Source organism: Cuculus canorus, chromosome 1 (genome assembly GCF_017976375.1).
Source record: "Cuculus canorus isolate bCucCan1 chromosome 1, bCucCan1.pri, whole genome shotgun sequence".
NCBI classification, from domain to species: Eukaryota; Metazoa; Chordata; class Aves; order Cuculiformes; family Cuculidae; genus Cuculus; species Cuculus canorus.
The window spans coordinates 196,934,787-196,958,397 of NC_071401.1; the positions used below are offsets into that span (position 1 = coordinate 196,934,787).

The window sequence follows — 23,611 nt, forward strand, 5'->3', positions numbered from 1 at the left end:
AGTTTTGCAGAGAAGGAAGTCTTCTGAATGTTAGGGACTAAAATCAATGGAAAATGGAAGCCAGTCTATTGACCTTGTTTTTCCAGCTGTCGAATTTTACTCTTAATAAAGTAGATAGTATTTCTTTACAACTCCATTAGGTTTTTCTAAACAATCTGACAATACCATTCACTGTTCTGTGAACAGAATCTCCGTAATTTATGCTATTATTCTGTGAGACATACTCTGAACACTTGTCTGTAGAGAAACGAACCTTTCAGCAATGTGTTCAAACATCTCTTCTACTTTGTTTTACTTTTCAAGCTGGGCAGGGAACTAGGTAAAAAATGGAGCAAATGTGAATCGAATTGGAAGAGACAGAAAGTGTGAAGAATTGTCAATGCAATGTACATTTTAGCCTGGTAAAATAGTATGCAGTTGCTTAAGGAGTTTAGAAATAAATAACAATAGATGTAATAGAAAGAGAAGGTCATTAAAGAGATCAGCTCTATGAAATCCTCCTAATGAAATTATACTGTTTGAAAGGCTGCCAAACTGAGGATGGGGGAAGGGTGCAGAAAGCAGGAACTCCTTCTTCACTATATGAGATGATCTATGATTTCGCATAGGATCTTCATCTATTAAATTTGCAGATACACAGCAGCAAATTCACCAGCTTCCTGATCCACGGTTTTATAAAACGTGAAAATTTCTTGAAAGCATCACACTGTTTAAGATCCAGTGGGTCTAGCAATTAACAGGAGCATTAATAGTACCAGAGTAGGAAAATAAACCCAACTTTGCAGCCTATAGAAATTCAGATTTATATTTGTAAAGGATAAAATCACCCCCTCAGTCCTCATAACTCAGGTATTTGCAAGTTTCAGAGTCACTAATAAATTTTATTTTTCCAACACCCCTGTGAATAAGGAGGCAGCATTGGCATAAATGGCCAGATATGCACTAGCAGTATTAAAAAGTTCATAAACGTATCTAGGTATCTCATGTTTCTTATGAAACCTTGATGTATTGAGATTTTTTTTTCATTAAAGACACTCCGTAGCTGAGGGGTTTGTTCTTTTCATTTTGAAAAATCTTTATTTGATTTTATCTCTGCATAATTAAACTCAAATCAGTAGGGTTGGCAATTGGGTTTTACTTTTTTCCCGAGCTCTAAAGATTGGAGATTTTGAGAGTAATAGTCCTACTCTCAGTCTGTTTTAGAAGACTCTTATTATTATTATCACAATGGAAAAAAAAAATTGGCAGCTTTAATCAGTTAGGTATGAGACATATTTAATTGACTGCGGGAGAGACAGTAATGAATTATTGCTTCCCATCCACCCCCATATCAGTCCCACTAACACGTGTTTGCACTGCTTTGCTGAAAAAGAGAGCACTTCGCTTTGATTTCACCTTCTCCTCTGAGCTGTACTGTAACATTCCCTCAATTAGGAAAATTAAATATTCTCAAATGTGAAAATATTAGCTAGCTGTCTGAGGCAGCACAATTACAGAGAAGGTCTGTTTCTTTAACCTGTGTCTGAACTTGTAAATCACTGATTTCTTTTTGTGGTAGTTGCTTGACATGCCTCATTTCAGTAACTGCCAGTTGTCAGGAGATGGCAAAATACACAAAAAGTCTTTCCTTTTTCTTCCACCAGATAAACCTCAACAAAAAGCTTGGATACAGTCGTGTGGGGTAGTGGCTAAAGAGAAAAGAAAGAAAAAACAAACCTGCCAATCAACTCTGTCTCTATAAATAACACAAAGTGGCAATTACTGGCATGGACAGTGAAGAAGCGACAGTAGCAAACGTGTACCCTTTTCATCATTGCCAAGCGAGCAGCCAGGCCTGTTCTGAGAAGTGTCACCCTGTTAACGCATCCCCACTTTCACAAGATCTGAAACCTCTGAACTGGATAAATGCATCATGCGGAAGTTGGGACATAAGAAAAAAAAAAAAGAAAAACAGGGAAACCAGAGAGGGATTAAATGTAGATTTCTAATTGAAATACTGAACCAATTGGAAAATATGATCATAAACCAAGTATCGTTTGACTTCAGAAGGATTTATGCTTTGGTGTTGTGTACTCCCCTACATGAAAATTCTTTTTTAGCTACTGTTTCCTTTTGTTTTGCCAAAACCAAATGGAAACATAAGGCAGAGAAAGACTGCTTGCAATGCAAGCTATATGCTGTGGAAAAATCTCTGTCCATTCTGAAAGTGCACCTATTGGAAGAGTATACAGTCACAGGCATGAATATGGATTTTTTTTTTATATAGTTTTGTACCATAAGGCTTTGAAACACTAAGGTCTGTAACACAATCTTACTTTCATTTGTGTGTAACATCCATAAAATTGAACTCGGACTGAAAGCTGGAAGAAACAGCCTTTTTATGTCCTTTTTCTCCTTAAGAGATTCCTTTTGTTTTGACATTTTGGCTTGCATCTTTCTGAGTATTCTGGATCACCCTTCTATGTTACTATCTAGCCAAAACCACAGGACTATGTCCTCTTCACTGTGCTAAACAAAGCAGAGTTCCTGCCTGGCGATATATGTACATGAAAGCAAAAAGTCTTAATCCTGTAACACTATTTACATTAATTATGGTCTAGAAGCAGAGAGGCACCAAATCTGTTATTCCCTTTACCTTGCTTTCAGCCTCTTTTTTCACACACGGGAGGAGAGAGGGCAGAGAAGGTATGGCAGCTGGGCCAACAGGTGGCATATTTTGCTGTGAACTATGACCCCCAAATCCTAAGCAATATTTGTGAAAAAGAACAAAATCTTGTTGCTATTTTCTACTAATAAAGACATCAACAAAGGATATTTTTCCTAACTTAATTTAGAAAGAAAAGAATTTTATTTTTTTCTTAAAAAAATCTCCATTTAGTCTAGTCTTTTTTATAACTGGCATTTATTATAGTAGATAACAGCTGCTGAGAGCCTTCAATCACAGAAACTTTGAAGGCTGATGGAATGATTGAGCTAATATTTTCAATGGCTCTGGGATCTGAACCCATATCCTCAGGATTAAGGCACATGAAATGAAAATGAATGTCTCTCTTTACAGACAAAATCCACCTATCCTTTACCACACAGAGAATGAATTTGTATGCACAAACTAGAGTCTAAAGCAGTGAACTGAGCTCTCTTTTGTTTTATTACTCATATGCAAGAAATCTTGCTCCTATTTTTTTATTACCCAAATGACACAATACTTTGACTTCTTCCAGTGACAAGAATAAATGACCAAAATGTAAATTAATAGGGAACTAGTAATGGATACACAGGCTTTTCCTTTTAAACTCTTCATCTGAATTGAGTTACAGGTAGGAATTAACAGCTTTCCTCAGAAAGTTATAGAGAAACTTCTCTAAAAATGCCTGGCTAGTTAGTTCCTCATGATATCATGAAACCTAGCCTCAAGAAATACTCAATAACTGCCACGGGTGCCACAGGACACAACACTCACATTTGTTCCCATTCTCCAGAAAATAACCTCAATAGCTGACTGGAGTCAACTTCCCACTGGAGTCAACCAAATCCTCCTTTTTTTTTTTTTTTCTCTACTGGACTCCAAAACAACTTAATAGTCATTAAGTACATACACAGACACATATGTAGTCCTGATTCTGATCTCACTCGGTTTCAAAGTGGCTGAATGATGAATTATCATAATACAAATGGCGTTGTACTTTGTTCATATTATATGCAGAGATGAGCCTGGAGAAGGGTGAAGAGATGGTCAGCAGCTACTGAAGTGAGTAGCTCACCATTAGGTTGGAAGAATCGCTTTCCAAGACTTGAAAAAAAAAAAAAGCCAAGGAGCAAATGAAGTTTCTGGAGCATATGGCATACATGGAGACATGAGAGAACTGAGTTGGTTCAGTTTTAAGAAGCAAAGGAAAAGGGTGCCTTATCGCTGTGTAAAATGACCTACTGGGAGGCTACTGGAACACTGGCACAAAAGGGTGGGACTTCCACCCTTGGAGTTATTCAAGGCTGAGGTGGATACATCTCAGAGGAACCTGATCCAATCAGACTTCTTTTAAACAGGATGTTGGCTGGTGGTCCCTTACAATAATTCTGTGATTCTAAGGAAGACAAGAAAAATGTTTTTGTTTTTTTTTAAATAACATCAGTAAGGGACTGTTACAGCTTTCAGAAAGGTTAAAGAAAGTTTTCCTAAGTCTGTACAGCCTAACAATCAATTGACTTCTAACGATTTTTTAAAATATTCAATATAATAAAGTACCAATCACATGACTGAAAAGAATAATCTCAGAAGCATATATTACTTTTTTTTTGTATGCTGGTGATGTAGGAATATATGTATGTGTGTGTGCATTTATCATTAAAGAACAGAGCTTAAGCTTGCAAATTCAGCCACTGAAAAAAAGAAAATAGCAGAGCTTGGACAAATTTAGAATGATATACAGATGAAATAGGAGGTAGCTAGGTAGTTCAGAAATTTTCACTCTTGACTTTGCCACTTTAATATAATTTTTGCAACTTTTTTGCTTTACATTTGCCATACATCAGATAATATAAAACTTGCCCTGAAGCAGACATGTATACCTCCACAGAGCATATACTGTATAAGTCTGCTTTACATGTTCTTTGTAATGTTATACACAAGTACAGATACAAACTTTGAAAATAAACTAGAAGCGGATGTCAGTAAAGATCTAATATCTGTTCTGAGACTAAATGTATAGTGTGAAATTTGGTCAGAAATGTCACTTATCTAATTTAAACTTAATTTTAATCTGGTATTACAAGACGATTTAAAAAATTAACAAATAAATTCTGCACCTGTATATTTAGTTACATTCTACGCACTCCATCATAACATGTTCTGATTTATTCATCATATCATGAATGAGCTCGGTTTAACACCAAGAAGGCAATCTCTTTTTATTAAACAAAAGCACAAAGGAGATTCTATGCAGAAAATACAGGTACATTACTTTCTGTAATATATTCAGTATTCAGAAAATACTGACATTACTTTCATATCATTTCATCTAATGCTGCATATCTAGGATTTCTGACATTCTTTAGACGAGAAATATTTATATTTTACTGTGCAGCTACAGACAAATCTATGTTTTCCCCTTCCACACAAGAGAAATCTATTGTACTGAACTGTAAGAAAACATGCAATATATAACATGCAATATATAACAGCACGATAATTCACAGTAGGCATCTAAATAAAAATGCCTGATGATGAGTGTTTATAGCTTCCATTGTGGACACAGGCTGCCGCGTAATTCGGGTCAGATTTCTGACCTTTTGGAGAAAAGCTAACTTTCCTCTTCAAAACTGCTTTAGTAGATAAGCTGTGCGTGGAAACACTGCCAAAACAGATATCAGTGTCTTAATACTCACACCCACTGATTGCTGATAAAATGACAGAACCGCAAAGCACCCAGGTTGGAAAGGACATCTGAAGATCATGTCAGCCAAAATTCTATTCAGAACAGGGCTACCTACTGAAATGGGATTGGTTTGCACAGGACCTTGTCTAGCTGAGTTTCAAATGCCTGAGGTGATGGAGAGTTCATTGTCTCCCTCTACAACCTGTTTCAATGTCTCACTACACTCGGGGTGAAAAAGAAAGGCAAGAAAAAAAAGTCCTACCATCTAAATAGAATTTCTTTCGCTAAACAGATTTCTCTTGCTAAAACTTGAGACTTCTGTGTTTTGTCCTGTCACTGTGCACTTAAGAGTCTGGTGTTGTCCTCTATACGCCCCCTGAAGATGGCCTCAAGATGCCCCTTAGCCTTTTCTTCTCCAGGCTGAAGAAACCCAGCTGTCTCAGCCTCTCCTTGTCCATCCACCATGTGCTCCAGCACCCAGAACAGCTTAGCAGACCCTCACTGGGCTTCTTCCATCTCACCAGTGCCACTTACACTGGGAGGGCCCAAAACTGGGCACAGCAATCTCTTTTCCTGATCTGTCCTCTCCACAAACCAAAACAAAGAAATTAACGCACTTGCAGAAAACTTACAATTGACACAGTAGACCAGAACCATACTGAGTTCTTGTGTAGAAAATTAATATTTTGCCTCCTAACTGAGCCTAAAGAAAACACACATATGTACTTTCTTCAGTAGGAGCAGATCTGGTATCAGATCTGAAGTCAGCTTCAAAGGAGACGGAGATTACCTCTGAAGCGGGCATTATGGCTTGAATGTTCTCATATAACGTGAGCTGGGGTGGAGCAACTTCATCCCAACTCCTTGTGCGGGTAAGTAATCTCCTCAAGACCCTTTCACCTCTTGGTGACTGCTACATCACCTTCTCAATCTCCACAGAGAAACAATTGTGTTCTTGAAAGGGCCTTTCAGAGAAAAATGTCCCACAATCTGCTATTTCTCACACATGTCTACATAGGACTCATACCTATCAACCAAGAGTTAGACACACTTTGAACAGAACTCATTTCCAGCTGCTCAACAAACAGGTTGGAGCTATCACAGACACAGAGCAGGAAAAATAACCAAAGGGAACAGTAAACAGTGAGTGGCCACCTTGTTTATTCAGAGTGCTGTGGTTTATTTATGTTTCACACAATCTCAAGTTTAGTTTTCTCTCACATCCAACCTGATCGGAAAGGGAATTTTCTCCAGCTGGCTAGGGAAGCTTCCAACAACCATAAGCAAGCCATAAACCACTCCCATTGCCACTGTCCCCTCATGTGTAGAAAAAGAATAACCTTAAAGCAAAGGTCATCCACACCCAACTGCCCAGAGTGAAAAGAAAAAAAATGAGCTGCCTGCCTGTTGGACAAGTCCAGGCAAACTTGTTTCATCTCTTTAAGGACAAGATAAGAGAGGAATTGAGTATATAAGGATAGGCTGCCTCATAACCATCATTCAATGCCTGCCTCCAATATCTATACCAGTCAGAAGCACAAAAATAATAATAAAAATGGGGAGGGATCTTATCACTACTGCAGTATTGATTGTGTTTGGAGTGCTCTCACAAGAGAAAGTTCTTTGGCAATGACACTCTGAGAATCTGGAATGAAATTGTATCTTTTTTCTGAAATAGCAAATGAAAATTAAGTCATTATTTGTGGCAGATTCCAGCATCTGCAAACAAATCCAACTCACAAAAGTTTGGGTTGTTTTTTGTAAGAAAATAATTTGATTCTATTTGATTCTATTAGATCAGCCCCCAACACACCTATGTAAATTACCACAGTGGGTATGAAAACTGCCCCAGTATTGATTCAGCTGGCAAAACCTTTCTCTATAAAATCCTCTTCAGAGCTTCCGCGTCAGGGTGGTCTGCTCTCCCTCGCTGCCAGAGAGATGCTGAATTCCTTTGCTTGCTCCTCTCCCTCAGCGCCTGCTTTTATTGAAGTGGACACAGCAGCAGCTCTAACTATTCCAATCGCATATATATACACAAATGCAGCAAGTCATGTTCTTTCTCTTCTGTAAGTGCCATTTGAGTTCTACATGAACACATTGCTCATCTTCTAGGGTGCTAAGGTAGAAGGAAGAATTTATCCGCTAAGGATACACATGCTGTGCAATGCAAAGGCTCTCCCATGTCTTACAGGAAAAGACAGGACCAAACAAAAACAAAACCTTGTTGTTTGTTGGACCTAACTTGAGGGCCAAACCATGTTGGCTAAGTCTCTAAGTCTTCTCCTTGCTTCACTTTCTGAACACTGTTAGTGCAGACAGTGGTATACCTGACTACATCTCAAAGTTTCAAATCCATTTTGCAATTTTATGTAGTCTTGCCACTTTAGAAACAGACTTTTTCAGCTGCTTGTGTGAGCTTACGAACACATTTAGCTAAGGTCAGGAAATCGTAGAGAAGGAGTTTGAAGAAACATCCAATGAAATAAAAATCACTGACATTTGATTCATTTCTTACTCCACGTTTGAAAAAATCTTACATTTGCAAGTATGCATAAGCAAAACAAGGTTTCTACTGGAGAAATGAATGTCTTACACTCTTCTCATTTTAAAGTGACTTATCAAAGCTATAAAGATAATTAGTTATTAAATCAGAAGTAATAGTTTTACAGGCATATTCATTTTCATATTTTACACCCAGGTATGCACAGCTTTATTTCCCTAATACAAACCACAATAAATAAAAGACCTTATAAGGGCTTTAAACTCTTTTGTCTTTGCTGTAGGTTCGCCTGCTTTAGGGAAAAAAAAATACTGTGCATCATTTTCAACAGTGGCAATAAGGGGTTTTTAACCAAATCAGCTTAAAAAATTCCAGCTGTGTTCACGTTGAAGCCCATCTAAATGTTGAAGTCGAGGATCAGCTCTCCATGCCAACTAAATCCTTTTAAGGCCTCAAAAAGTAGATTTTTGAAAAAATGCCAAGCCTCTCCTTGAAAATAACATCATAATTGGTTGATATTAAAAAAACCCAAAAGTGCTATTCTGAAGATGTAAGTGCTGACATTTTTGTATACTGATTTGATATAGTGATTTGTAAGAGCTCTCAATGTATTGACACAGAGACTATCTCAGAAAACGGTAACAACAGGCATGCAGGCTCGGTATTTCAGACTAGGAGGAATTTCAGACTAGGAGAATTGTAGAAACTAAATGTACTACACACTATCCTGTGCCACTGAAATACACCAGAAAGGCCAAAGATGCGTGTGACTGTCTGCCCTCAGGAAAACACTGTGTTTCATTCTCTGGCTGTGGATCAGTAGAGGATAAGGAAACTCCACTCTTCTTGCCTTCTGAGATCAGTAATTGTTTTCAAGGAGTTTCTGTACCAGTTCTCACTTTACACCTAGTAAAATAGGATCAAAAAGCAGAAAATGCAGGCATACACATCAATGTATGCATGATACAGTGCTTTGATTACATATCTTTTTCCATTAAAAATAAATTGCTGCAGACTTATGAATATATCTGTCCTATTTTTTCCCCGTTTCCTGTTACACTATTAATTTTTGTGTACATATATACCATGATATTTACCACCTCCTTCTACTTTTCAAAGCTGTGCAATCTTACTCTGTTACATGAGAAGGAAAGAAGACAAACCTCCTCATTCACAGCCACTTAACTGAATAAGTGATCAGATACTTGGCTCAGGTATTACCCCTATCCCTGTAAATCTAACTCTGCATCTCCTTTAAGCTGAGAGACTGAGAGATATAGCTTGATTTTTACACAGATGGTAAAAGAAGCCAAAGATTTGCCCAATTTAATCAATTCTGAGCTGACAGAAATTGATGTACTCTGCATAATTTGAAGCTTTTAAGAGCACATGTATTTTTCATTAAGAATGGTAAAGGGAAATGGTATCAAGCAAAAGAAAAAAAAATCTAAGAAACAACAATAAATGATCAGAAAACCAAGTGACTGAGAAAGCTTATTACTCTCGGGAAGGACTGACAAGACCTTAGTTTTTTTTTCAGCTGTGTTTGCAAAGCAATATAAGAACTATGAAATTGCAAAGGAAACACTAAAAGGAGACAACCATTAAGACAGCAAGTAGTTGAAACTGAATTTTACTATGTCACACATTTACCATGTAACTCCAAAGCAAAGTCCTTCTTATTCATTTCAGAATGCCAATCTTACCCTCTTAATAGCTAAAAGTGATGTCTTTAATTAAAGAATTTGACTTCAACTTAATTTTGTTATTTTTTTTTAAATAAAATTAACTGCCAAGACACATTTTTCTTCCATTAAGCAACTTGGCAATCCAGGGTGATTGTGATGTCTCCTCATCCACATTCTAGAAGATAATTTTGGTGAGGCAAACATTTATCCCAGAACAGTAAAATTAAGCAGAACAGTCAAAAGTCTGGGTATTGGATCCAAACTATTTCTAAATGTTGCATTTCACAAAAACATGATAGGTTTTAAAATTTGTACAAGCAAAAACACTTCTCATAAAAATAGGGTGTATTTATAAATAGCTATGAAGCATTCATTTACAGCCCCCAAATAAAATTAAAAAAAATAAACCCCAAACCCACTCTTCCTTCCCCAGGATTATAGCTGTCATTAAAAATGTCAGATCACACTCCTGAGATGTTGGCCAAATTAAGCATTGGCCAAATTAAGAATTAAGAGCTCATACCTGTAAGGTTCTCAGAGACCAAACTCTAAGCTTACAGTGATTTTAGGGCATTGACACACCAGGTCTGAAATTCACTTTCTCTCCCTAACAACACACAGATTCCCTGATTAAACTCAATGAAATTGTGTACTGGTGAACTGTTGTTACAGAGATTTTTCTATGAAGTTGGCTTGATAGGGAGTTCCAGACAAAGAAGGTTTTTTTTCAGATAATGATGAATTACCATGGGCTAAAGCTTCTCGTAGATAAGACATTAGATGGTAGCAGGACATTTCTTCAAAATGTTGTCTCCTGTTTGCATCAACATCTTGGAATATAGAATAATTATTTTAAAATCATTAGTCAAAAATCTATATCCTGTGTTCCTAAAAATTATCTAGGTATAATCTAGTGTACTAATTGTGGTAATCACAGAGCCTCTGTGGTGGCCTTTGCTCAGTGAGAGCAGCAGCTGGGAATGTCCCAAATACTAGCTGCTGTATAAAGGGGACAGGAAGCCTGACCTCCATCATCCTTACCCATCCAAGGAGCAGAAGACTTTTCCTCAAGGAGAGAGAGTTTTTCTTCTTATCCTCGTGAATATAAGACTAACTAAGTTCTGTAAAGAGCATGACGGTTCCAACTCTAGAGTGGTTTCCTGGGACAGGCAAAGCTATCATTCTTTATCTTCCTTCTGCTGTGATACCAGAGTCTCAGCTTCAGTAAACCAGTCAGCAGGATTTCTGCTTTCAGGAAGCTCTATCAAATGATGGATGAAGTAATGATGGAAATGCAGTTGTACCAAGCTTGCACTTTATAAGGATGGTGGTATGTGGGGAAAGAAGGAAGGACAGACAGTGTGAACTCTCCATTAATCACTTCATCACTCACCTCATTACTGAAAACACACGCTTATCTTGATTTGCACACTTCACAGTAAGACAGAATACCCAACATCACACTGATTCATGCAGGTAATGGGGTATTTTTCACTCGGTTGCACTCCTGAGACCCCAACTCTGTAATCAGGGGAAAACACAGCCTTCTTTTAACCTAGTGTCTGCTGCAGCCACTGCCATCTGACTGACAAATGAGATGAGAAGGCACACTGTGAACCAGCAAACTGTGGCTGTATGACAAAGGCCTGTGGCTGAGAAAGAGTGCCTAGTCTTTATATTAAGGAGTGTTATTGAGAACACTGAAAAGTCAGCACCAAAAAGAACAAAATATACATATTAAGGAAACAGCTGGTTCAAGTGATAGAATAAGGCCTTGGTCTATGTATTTATTCATGGCAGGATCTCAGTCAACGCATTTCAATAAAATGAGCAATTATTGTGAGTCACGTCACCAATTACATCTGATACACAAAAAGGCTTGTGCAGCACCACATATCAAAGTGCACTGTGAACTCATCCAGTAGGGAAATGGATCACAGAGGAGCTCTTGTTACTGGTACTTGAACAGTACTGAAAAAGATGAGCATTAGAAATGCATGTGCCATTTTTCTCTCATCACAATTTTTTAAAAATAAAAGATGTGTTGTACAATAATGGCAATATAACTGCCTATGTATGGACTTCAGCATTTGCCTTGGACAGGCAACACAAGGAAGAATTGTAATGAAAGAGCAGCGGAATTAGCCAAGATAAGCTGCTTTCTTCTATGACAAGCAGAGAGAGCTAAGATGTGTTGAATCTGTCAAAACCTTCTAAGATAAAGTTTGATTTTTCCATACAAAAATAAATTAAAAAAAAAAAGGATGGTTCAGATACAGGTCAAATTGACTAAGTTGGGGAACAGAAAGATTAAGTCAGTCATGACATTGTGAAATTTTACAAAGTTTCAGTGTAAAATTTGTATAAATTCTTCACCCAAGAGTAGGATTAAATTTATCAACTTTTCCCCTAAATTTGAGGCCTGATAATTAGCTACCATGGAGACCAGGTACTTATTTGTGCTTTCCTTATCAGCGTACCACTTGCAGTAATTTCAGAGAAATTCAGAAGCAATGTATGAACTTCTCTCCCATACACTCACGTCAGCAATGACAGCAAAGCCAAGTCAGTAACACTGCCACTGAACAAAAGTGAGCGTGAAAATAAGCAGATTCAATGTCATTTGCTATGTGGGACCTCTAGCCATGGAACTCTACAAAGAATACTGAGCATTTTCACGTAATGCTTCCTTTAATATCTGTTTGGGGTTGTTTGTTTGTTTTTACATTTAACTCATAGCCTATTCAAGCAATTCAATCTCTATACAAGTAAGATTTATTGTATCATATCTCTCTTGATCTTAACAACAGATGGGACAAAAAAAAGACAAAGCAAGAAAATAATTCGATGTACAGAGAACATAAAGTCTGAAAACGGCCCCCAAAAACTTTGAGTTGTACACCAGGCATTTGTCTTTAAGAACAACCAAAGCTGTCGATTAGACCAAATCTAAAAATACCAGCTTTGCTATTAAACATAAGAAACAATTTTATTTTTAGTTGTCAGTATTCAAAAGTGAGGTAAGTTTTTAGATCCTCAATGCAAAACAATTGAAAGGAAAGAGTTTTCACATGGCTGGTGTTCAACGCTTTACAAATTAGTATTATTTAAGCTCCATGAAGCTTTGAAAAACACAAATCAGTTACTTCTGAGAAAATCTGGCCCACAATTTGCTGGAACTTATACAACTATATAAACATTCAAGAAATTTCTGTATGAGTTCTCCATATAAGCAAAAATAAAGCTATGGTTCTGTTCTCTCTTTTCTGTTTATTTTTTTTTTTTAAATGCTTTACCTTTACATCATTTTGCAAATAGCTTTCATTCCATGGACACCACCAAAGATCCAATCAACTATTTGAGCATAAACCTTTGCCTACTAGACTGTCATCAGCACAAAGTCCCCCAAATAATAAATGAACTTTTTATTAACTGTGGTAACATTAACATTACAATGAAGGATTGTTTAAAAACAAGTTGTACTGCTGTTGCTCAAGAGCTCAAAGAAAATGGTTCTCAGTTCCTTTATTTTTCCTTGAGGGTAACCACAGGGGTTGCATTAAATCTTTTAAAATATGTTGACAGTTGAATAAGTGCTGCTGTTGCCCTGGTGACATTTTATGCTTTTTAATTGTCATTAATGAAGCTGACTGATACTTTTTTAAAAGTGCTTTACGTGTTCTAGTAATTTTATGACAAAAAGAAGAACAAAACCGTCTGCAAATTAGCCTTGATCCACTTCTCATACAGAATTTTCACTGGAAACAATGGAAGAATCTGCATGGGAACTATCTGCTTGACCAGACATTTTAGGCAGGAATGCATAAAATGTTCTGAGTAAATTGTGAAATTATCACTTAGTTGTGCAACTCCATGTAAATTCAAAACTCAAAGAATATTTGAGTGCATTTCAAAATTAAGTACTAGAACTGCTTTAACTGCTTCAGAATCTGATGTGAAAATGGTATGACCTAACATTTTAGGGTTGCAGTAAAACCCAAAACGTAAATGGTAGCTGGAATGAAATTACAGTTTGATGCTATCCTGGAGCCTCATAACTCCTTTCTTATTTTGATAATACTTGCATTGATTTGAGAAAGATTTTGCCCCTGCAAGGACTTAAGGATACAGCTCTACAGCTCCCAATTATCTATTCAAGAACATGCAGTAACGAGGAGGAATGCACGTAGTTTGACAAACAGCAGGCACTGTACTTGATAGTTCATAAACAGATAAGGTAAATCCTTTGCTATGGGGAGAAAATAAACTATGGTGCTTTAAATTACAATGGCTGATTTAAGCAGATTAAGGAAGATGTATGCCGGGGACAAGGAGCCAGAAGAGGTAAGATGGTATACTTATAGCATGGAAAGACATGTCAAATTCCACGCTTTTCCCATCAGAGATTCCCTTGCTCTTGTGTGCTCCATAGTAAGACATGACTCCCCGAGAGTACTGCTGCACCATAGGCTTCACAGCTTCCCATTTACAGAATCGGAAAAAGCTGCAGCCATCCTTCTTCTTTCACCATCTGCAGCAGCTCTTCAAGTGCAGATGTTGTACAAATATTGATAGTTTGAGCCATCACAGTTGAACTGCACAATTGGGTCATGACAAATCATTCCAAGCAAACCAAGAACCACTTTGCCCAATTCTCTGTAGACCCAGAGCCACATATACCTGTGCAAAGCATGCAGTTTACCTCCAACCTGTCCTTTTCTTTCATCCAAGTAATTGGCTATGCAAGATGCAAAGCAGTAGAAATCAGGACTCAGGGTTCTATACAGCACTGCAATTTTCAAGATATTGAGGGTGCAGGCAGCACAACGCTCACATCAGACACGCATTTAACAATCTCAGCTAAGTCATGAACTACATTTTAATTAGACAAGGGGCCAGGCTTTTGATTTCAAAAACAGAAATTAGGGTTGCAGTCCTTCATCCATTGAAGTTAATTGCAAAATCCCTATTATCAGGCTCTTGAGGTATTACCGAGGCTTACTTTTTTTAATTACATTTGATTCTTAATGAAGTAGATGGCAAAGAGAAAAGCAGCCCATGATTCAAATGATTCACATTTTTATCTTTCCTGATGAACAACAGAACAGGTCAAGATACTTGCTGGATTTTCCCATGAGAAATGCTGCGATGTGAATAAGCTCAATTGACTTGATCCTGAAGGAGCAAGTTTACTTTGAAAAGCATCACTCATTTTCTTCTCCTGTATACATTCTACCCTCAAAACTTATGCAATGTAATTATAGACACCAAGTTAAATCCAATTCAGAACTTGAAATATATAATGTAAGTATCCTAAGCTTGAATGATATGTCTTTATTGTCTAATGTCATCTAAAACATAAGGACTCCTAATTATAGTTTTATTTTCAAATGATGCACTTTAAAAGAGTGACAATTCTCCATAAAACCTGACAATTTCTCAGGGCATGGAGAAAGCCAATAACTTGATATTTCTACATGATTTAAAACCAATAAATTATGACGCAGCTTATGCAGAAAGAGTACGTTATCACACTTGGCTACAGAACAGTACGAAGTTTCACCTTATTGTCTTATATCAGTGCTCACGTAAATAAATGTAGACTTATAGAACAGAAGTTCATACTATAGGTGTAGTCATTACCTTGTTATATACAACAACCTGCAAACTCTTTTCACATAATGAAAGCTGTTTCTTACCATCTGGAAATCAGGCTTAAAACCAAAATTTCTGGTTTCATATTATACAAAAAGCTCAGTCCTTTATTTCTAACTTTTATGACTTTGAAAGAAGCATTAAAAAAAAAAAAAATCAAGGACTTGAAAAAGTAATTTTTTTTTTTAAAGGTTGAATGCAAGTATTACAGAAAATAAGATGTCCAGTCAGATAGCACTGTAAGGCTCTGGCAACTCTTAACTTTCCTCTTTCACTGAGGCTAAAGACAGCTTTAAAGCAAAACATTGCTTTAAAAATCAGGGAGAGGGCACAGGACACACGACTACTGTACATGTCATTGCAGAGGTAAGACATAATTGGGGCAGCCCAGTAGATCAGAGTTACACTTAGCAACCGGAGAGCTGAGGCTGTGTTGCCAGGGCTGACACAGGATGGCAGAGCTTTTCGGGCCCAAGAATCTCACCAGACGATGGGACCACTGGGACATAAGGCTGTCATAACCCCCTTTGAAGGCAGGAGGAACAATCTCCTTTCAGAGCGGGACACAGAAACTAAGGTTTCAATTCACCCAGTCATTGTATTTTCTAAGCCTCTAGGTTTGTTTTTCTTAGCCCCGTGCATGGTTCTGCATCTCCAATGTGCAAGGTACCCGTGATAGGGCAAGGAATGAAACGCAAATCTCTTGAATCCACATTAAAACCATTTGCCCCTCATTATGGTCTTTCCCCAATCACAAGGTTGAATACCATAAAACCTAACATCTCTTAGTTCATGATCATACCAGAGATCAGGGGAAGCCTTGATTACTTTTCAAGGTCACCCTGAACATGATGTGGAAATCTCAATCAGGCCATTCTGCGTAACTGTGACACAACCACAGCTCAACTGGCTTCTGTGTTGACTTGTGCTGAATCAGTATCATCTACATTAAGTCAGCGTTACTTAAGCAAGGAAAAGGAATTCCCACCTACTTGTTCATTTGGCTGTTCCCTCTAGGAATGCAATTTCTAGTATTGCTTTTACTGAAGCTATGCCAGTTTACACCTATTGAGTATCACACTCATAAGTTGAGGGCCCTAGACTCTACAATTTACACAAACTTGTAATTCTTTAGTCTGTTTGATATTTGTAGAAAGTCTTACTTGGCATGTCTCCTGGATGTCTCTGAGACTCAAGGGTACAGAACTATGATCATGGCTGTGAATAGCAGTTCAAGATACTTATTAGCTATTATTATCTTTAAAGTTATTTTGTTTAAAGACTATTTAGAACACAAAGAATATTCCCATGGCAGGACACAGCAGCTGCAGGGCACCCCTGCAACTTGCAAGCCATAAAAGTCATCCTAAAGCAGACAGTATTGGTGCAGGGAATAGCAAACTCTCATACCTCAAAGAGCGGCAGAAAAAGCAGATGGCTGAAGAAAGCTAAAGCCCCTATAAACAGGGATAGAGAATTTCTACTCAAATTTAAGAGAACTGGTAAGCCCAAAGAACGCATTATGAAGCGGTGGCTATTGAGACAGGGATTAATACTAGAAGAATAAGCTACCTTACTGTTAAAGTAATACTGAGGCAATTTCAGTAATAAGGTAAGGCTCATCATTTCAGGAGTAAATGCACCTTTCCTTTGAAAATAGTAATTGATTGCTGGTTTAGAGTGTGCCAGCATCAGTGATTGCTATGTGCTCTGCACATCTGACACACTGTACAAAACGCACAAGGAATAATATTTTGCCAAAGCGCTCTGTGCCTTGCTAACTACCTTGGTAAACCTTCAGGCAGCCTGATTTTCAGAGTATAAAGTGTCTCAGTTGGGCACCAAATGAAAGCAACTCAAAACATTAATAACATCCAGGCCACGTGCTATCGTCTTTCATAAACAAAAATAAGGATAAGAAAAAAACCCACATTAGTTGTAAGTCATGATAACTTTCAAAATAAAGAGAAGGTATTAATAATTATTTACCTATAGCTATAATAGCAATGGACTTCAGGTAAAAATCAGATTTAGACTGGTAGGCACCTTAGCAAAACAAATGACAAGTAATAATTGTGTACACAGATCATAAAGTTAATTTCTACTGTTATTGAATTTAAGGGGAAGAAGAAAATAGTCATAACATTTGCTTAAGAATGTTTATCTTCTTTCTTACCATTGAATGTTAAAAACACCCTTGCTTGAGGCTGGGAAGATCCTTTTACACTGCTAAAGTAAATAAATATCCCAATCAACGCATGCAGTGCAAGAAATGCCATCTCCTCAGATTTGCACTTAATATCCAAGAAGCGAAACCTGAAAGATAGAGATATCACATTACTGCTGTTACACTATTTTGTGGAGGAAAGCAACACTACAAAAGATCTGTGTTAGAAAGCTCCTCTAGCTGAAGCCATAACGTGATAATGTGAAGAAAGTACAGGACTTCTGTTTGTACATCTGAAAATGGTTTTCTCCAGCAGTCTTCTGAGTTGGCACAAAACGATCTCTCTGCCTGTTATTAGGAACCAACAGAGCCTGAGCTCTGGGTAAGGCAGACTACAGCATTATATTCAGTTCATTTAAATAAGGACAATTCCACCTGCTGGAAAAAATAATTATACTAAATGTCAAGGCAGAGCAAAGCAAGGACAAGAGATAAAGTTTCACAAATAAAAAGCTGGCTGATATTTTTAGATGTCTCTCCTTGGTTTACATCATATTTGATCACCCTCTCATGGTTTGTTTGTTTGTTTGTTTTGGGTGGGGAACAGGTTGGTTTGTTGTTTGTTTTCTTTTTTTCTTTTAACACATTTGAAGTGCACTGCTTAGAAATGAGGTTTACGTTCTAGTAAGTTCAGTGCTTTAATAGCTCTCTACATCATCTTTTAAGATGAAATCCTGACTATTTAAGTCACTAATTTCAAAACCATTGAAACCAAAAGTATTTCAACATGCTTGGAACTATTATTCAACATTTCCTTTTTGGGCTAGCTCCTTTAAGACACTTATCTGCTCCCCGAGACATCTACAGAGCACTAAGAATGCCTGACATTGGACAGTACATTACACTTGATACTTCTGCTTCTTCTCCTGCACACCTGCTGAATCTACATTAATTTTATAGAGTTTAGATGCTGAGAAGCCTGAGCTCCTCAGAGAATCAGAAAACGCCTTCACCTTAAAAAAAATAAAAATAAAAAAACCCCTTCCTTACCTCAGGAAGGTCTTGAGCTCACTTCCCTATCCTAATGGTCTAGTCTTTGGACTAGACCAATAAAACCCAGAAGATGAATATTGCATACATGTCATGCTCCTAAACTGCATCTCTCAAAAAACTGTGAAGTCGAAATTTTATTTCACCTATGATAACACCTTTGTTCTTCAGCTCAACTACAAATGTGAGAATAAAGCACACCCTCATTTTAGGCCTATTCTTCTTCCCTGCTTACACATACTTCTTTTCTTTTTAACATCAACAGCTCTTCTACTGGACACCATTTATTGGTTAATCAGGTGATATATTTCATTCTATGGTAACTAGAAGCACACAACCCCTACAGCTAGAAGACAGCATTAAAGGATACACCTTTATTTCAAGAAGAGATCTGTTGCCTGTGCAATCCCTTTACACTTCTTTACCATAGCTCTACTCTAGCCCTCCAGCCCCTCCAGTGGAAGACAGTGTTTTTACATGCTTGTTCGTTTGGTCCCTCTGAGATTCACACCTGTCCTAAAATCCTAAAAGAACCAGCTGTAACCACCACAGCATGACAGGAACCAGCTGTCAGGCAGGGATGACTTTAGGTCAAGAACAATTTGGGCTGGATCCACACCACTGACTTAACAGTAAAAGCCCCATATCTCATTACTGCTTGTGTCATTACCTATCAACTCACTTTAAATCGTTTCAAAAGACTTTTCTCTGCATAAGAACTTCATACTAAGTTGGGAGTGGGATGGAGAGAGCACAAGTGAGCACACAGTCCTGCAGCCCACACTCTTCATGCTGCTCTGAAGTACTAAGAAATGCATGAAGATCAAGTAATGCTACCACTCTGCTAATTGACAAAAACACCAGTGTCAGAAATTCACCAGCTACAGATCTGGTCTACAGGAGAAATATATCCATACTGGCTCAGTTCCAAATTATCTCTAAGGGTCTGTTAACTAATAAAATGATAGTTGCAGAATTTTTGCCAAGAACAATTTTTAGACAGGCTGCACGAACTCTAGTATTAATGCTGCTTTGTAGGCTTAAAATTTAAAACCTTGCGACAGGCCCATGGGATATCCTTTAACTTAGCTCCCTTCTAAGAGAGAAACGCTATTAATTCCTGATAAAATGTCTTTGTTAGGCCAAAGCAAATAGCCAATCATACAGAACATGTGATTTAACAGATGCAATGGGATTAGTATTTTACAGTAGTAGCACTATGCTTTCAGTGCAATAAAGATAAAAAGTCAGAGGAACAAGTCTGTGGCTTTCTCTCTTCCTTTAAATGATACCGTAGGAAATAAAAATTAAAAAAAACCCTTTCAAGCACTCTTTCCCTCCCACTCTTGTGCCTCCTGCCAATTCTAATGCAATCAGTTACAGGAGTGAAACATTGCTACATTTAATTGCTCAAATTACAGATCTTCACTGTTAACACAGAAGTGACTGGCAAATAGGAGATCCAAATTCTGAGCTGCATGGTTCCAACCCAGCTGTTAGACACATAAATAATAAATGCATATAGTGCCAAAAAGCTAGCTCAGGGTGTCTGACATAGGAGTTACCTAATGGAAATAGGTTTAAATTCAGAGATTTACATACCTGGTAACTGTACACAAACTCACTACAGGTTTGAATCTCAGTTTAGGCTTATATCCCAGTTCTGAATTTATCTCTGTAAGTCATGATACTATATTCAGCTCGCCCTGTGCACATGATCTCTGCTGACAAGCTACAACTCTAAATCCTCACAACTACTTTAGAAGAATCTCCTAGGACTATCAAAAGGCAATGCTTAATTACATTTCTGCTCTCACACGCTATTCTCACTGTAAACAAACCGGCAAACCACTACTAAAGTAAAGCGGAGAAGTTTTCCTGCCACAGAGGTCACTTTCAGCACGCTGTAAAGCGTTTCGAAAGTGTTATATAGCTTTGCCATGAAGTGCTGTGCAGGTGTCACCCACTACAGGCTCAGTCCCACTCTTAGATCCTGTAAGGAAAATCAATCAGCAGAAGAAAGGAAAGAAAGAAAAGAGGAGGGGGAAACAAAATTAAAAAAAAAAAAATCGCTAAATACAGGCTCTGCTAATCTGGAATATATTCATTTAACTATCTGTGAACAGTAGGAACATTCAGCCATCAAACACATTTCACATCTATTACAGCAAAGAAAGAGAACTTTCAGTTATGCTTACCCAGCTATTGGAGGAACCAGTAACACAGATTTCTCTCTGGTTTGTATCAGTTTATGGACTCCACTCCTGTTACCAGAACATTTCTAATTCAAAAGCAGGTTCATTATGGGGGGGGGGGGGGAAGTCTCTGTTCCCGGTGGTGGCTACGAAACTCCCGGCTCCTTTGTAAAATAATCCTCACGGCCGGACTCCTAAAGCACCAGGAGCGCTTCTGCCCAGCCCTCAATGAAGCACCTTGGAGTGAATGGAAAGCGGCCGCGCGGGGAGGGCTTTGGTCTCCAATTACCGGCGCTGCCGCCGCGTTAGTGAGACGAGACACCGCAGACCCCGGTGCATCATTAGCTGAGCAAATAGGGGCTGGAGCTCATAAATAACGGCGAGGCCACACCCCGGCGAGCGAGCGCGGCTGCCGCCCGGCCCGCCCCGGGCAGCGCATCCCCATGCGGGGCAAGCCAAGGCTGCGCAGGGAACGGCTCCCCTCCCCTCCCCTCCCCTCCCCGCCTCGGCCCGTCAGGGGGTGCGGCGCCCCGCTGCACTTTGCTCGCTGGAGCAGGGGGGGAGAACTCGCTAAGAAAGTTTCTGCCCCCCTCCGAGCCGCCGCCCTGGGGCTCGCAGCGCGCTCCGGGCGGAGAGCGGGGGGGTCCCGCGCGGTCCCGGGAGCCCGAGCGGGTAGAACCGGGCAGAACCGAGCCGAACCGAGCCCCGGGAGCGGCCCTCAGGGCGAGGGTGGCGGGGAGCTTTCGGGGGAGGCCGGTAGAGGTCACTGTGAAAAGAGGGAAAGAGTCAGGTGAGGAGGGAAGCGGGTCGCGTTCTCCCCCCCCCCCCCCCCCCCCGCTTAATCGTGTCCTCGATCAGAAACCCTTTGAAAAGTGAGAAAGGAGCGCTAAAGGAGTAGTTAGAGGTGAAGCTCGGTCTCCTGATTCCTCCAGGTGTTTTAACACAAGTTTTCGGAAGCTCTTTTTCTGGGTAGGAGACTGGTATTGGCTCCGTTTCACCCCACAGGATACTGAGATATTGGTTGTTGCAAACTCTCAGGTTTTGGTGAAATTTGTGCTCTTGAGGCAATGGGGCGGCTCTGAAAATTTTACTCAGGGTGTCTTGAAAACATACAGCCTAGATCCAGGAAAGACACGAGGATTTTCCAAACAACAGTATATAGAATCATAGAATAGTTAAGAGTTGGAAGCGATCTTAAGACCATCGAGTTACACTGCCTCTGCCATGGGCAGGGATACCTCCCACTATATCAGGCTGCCCAAGGCCCCATCCAACCTGGCCTTCAACACCTCCAGGGATGGGGCAGCCACAACTTCCCTTGGCAACTTGTTCCAGTGTCTCACAACTCTCATGGTGAACAAATTCTTCCTAATGTCTAATCTAAATTTGCCCCTCTCCAGTTTATACCTGTTCCTCCTCATCCTATCGCCACAAGCCTTTATGAATAGTTCCTCTCCAGCTTTCTTGTAGCCCCTTCAGGTACTGGAAGGTCACTATGGGTTCTGGGTTACATTTTCTTAAATTACCTTGCGGGTATAGTCTGTGCTAGTCCGACGTGCCAGGTGTAAGCTTCTTTTGAACCAAGATTTCCCCTTTTGCAGAGAGAGGTGGTCTCTGATCCAGCAGAAGTGGTGCAGGTTGCACGGCAGAGGAATATCAACTTCAAGCACGCCTCCTAATACTCTTGAAGCTGAGTCCTACAGGCAGAAGTGTGTTAAAAAGTAAACAAGTACCCACAATGAAACAGTGCACATGCTCAAGTTATGCTTCTGTTCCCAATTGTTACACATTCTGTGTATACTAACCAAAGCAGTCAATAATACTACTGTGTTATAACCAGAGAGCAGGGAGTAGCCCAAATACAGTGCCCTTACTAAGCACATTTTTTCTATATACATGGATGTTGTTATGGCAGATGTCTATAGGCTAGCTTCTGTAAAAGCTAATCTGCATGGGTTAGGGCCATACATTTCAAAAGCAGGTTTTTTTTCCCCCGGTCTTCAATGCAGGCTGACAGAGTTAATACTAAACTTTCTAAAAAACTTTCTAAAAGTGAGAATTTCCAGTATTATAAGGCACTTGTAATCCTAGAGGACTTAAAAGTACGGGATACTCATTTGTCTAAACGAAACATCAGATTTGCCACTGGTGGCAGAAATGTGTCCAGAATTTTGAAGAGTTTAGCCCACTTCAGATCATACCTTGAGGATGAATTAGTTGATGTCACCAGATGACCAAACTCTAGATCTTGAGTCCTTAAAAATATTCTTGCTCTTCCAGTTTTCCTCTTTAACACAAACTATGCAGAATGGCGTGAACATTTTGCTGACCTGGACAGCAGTTCAAGTGCACCATTGGAAGTGCTTGTTCTCTCAGTGGGCAGGCAGTGTGGCTGTGAACATGACGCTGCTCACCTTTGAAATGTGATGGTGTTCAAATGCCTCAAGTTTGACAGCAGCACCTTGGCAAAAGGAGAAGTCACTTGTCTGCTTTGGAAAATCCCCACAACTAAGTGCTACTGGAGATCACCACACCAAGCTAAAGAAGTGAATCAACTAGTTCAGTATCCTCCCTCTTGCTGTGGTTTGTGCAGAGTGATTCAGAGGAGAGTGCACAGAAAACCACAAAGCAAATATGAAATAACCACTCTTTTGCAGATTTTTGGGAGCTGTGTAATGGGTCTTAATACCAGTCAAAGAAAAGGAGAATGTTACTATGAAGTACCAGTGCTAAAAATATGGTGATTGTAACTGTCCTCCCCAACTATTTTTGCCTTAATTAGAAAAAGAGACCCCAAAGTAGTATGATTGTACTTTTCCTTCTTCTCATTTAGAAATAAGATGACAAACATAATCTTAACCATGTAGTATTAGAAAAAGACATCAAAATGAATATGCTTAAGCATGAATCAACAACAGCATTAAAGTCACTCGTGCTTGTCAATGCTTTTGTATATATGGACAATGAGGATCCACCTGGCT

At 39.0% G+C, this 23,611-nt stretch overlaps 1 protein-coding gene across 2 annotated transcripts in view; it reads right to left on the reverse strand.

Annotated features, from left to right (window-relative positions):
* SEMA3C (semaphorin 3C) overlaps window positions 1-22,327 on the reverse strand; it is a 122,485-nt gene extending 100,158 nt beyond the window's left edge. Inside the window, exons 1-2 of one of the 2 annotated variants that reach the window (XM_054073282.1) lie at window positions 22,157-22,327; window positions 17,395-17,534 (exon numbers count right to left, since the gene is read on the reverse strand). In XM_054073282.1, the coding sequence (XP_053929257.1) occupies window positions 17,395-17,497 (103 nt within the window). In that variant the 5' untranslated portion in view covers window positions 17,498-17,534; window positions 22,157-22,327. Of the gene's footprint in view, window positions 1-17,394; window positions 17,535-20,633; window positions 21,004-22,156 lie in introns of those variants that run through there. The other variant, XM_054073272.1, reaches the window with a different exon arrangement.
* Between the last annotated feature and the right edge of the window lie 1,284 nt (window positions 22,328-23,611).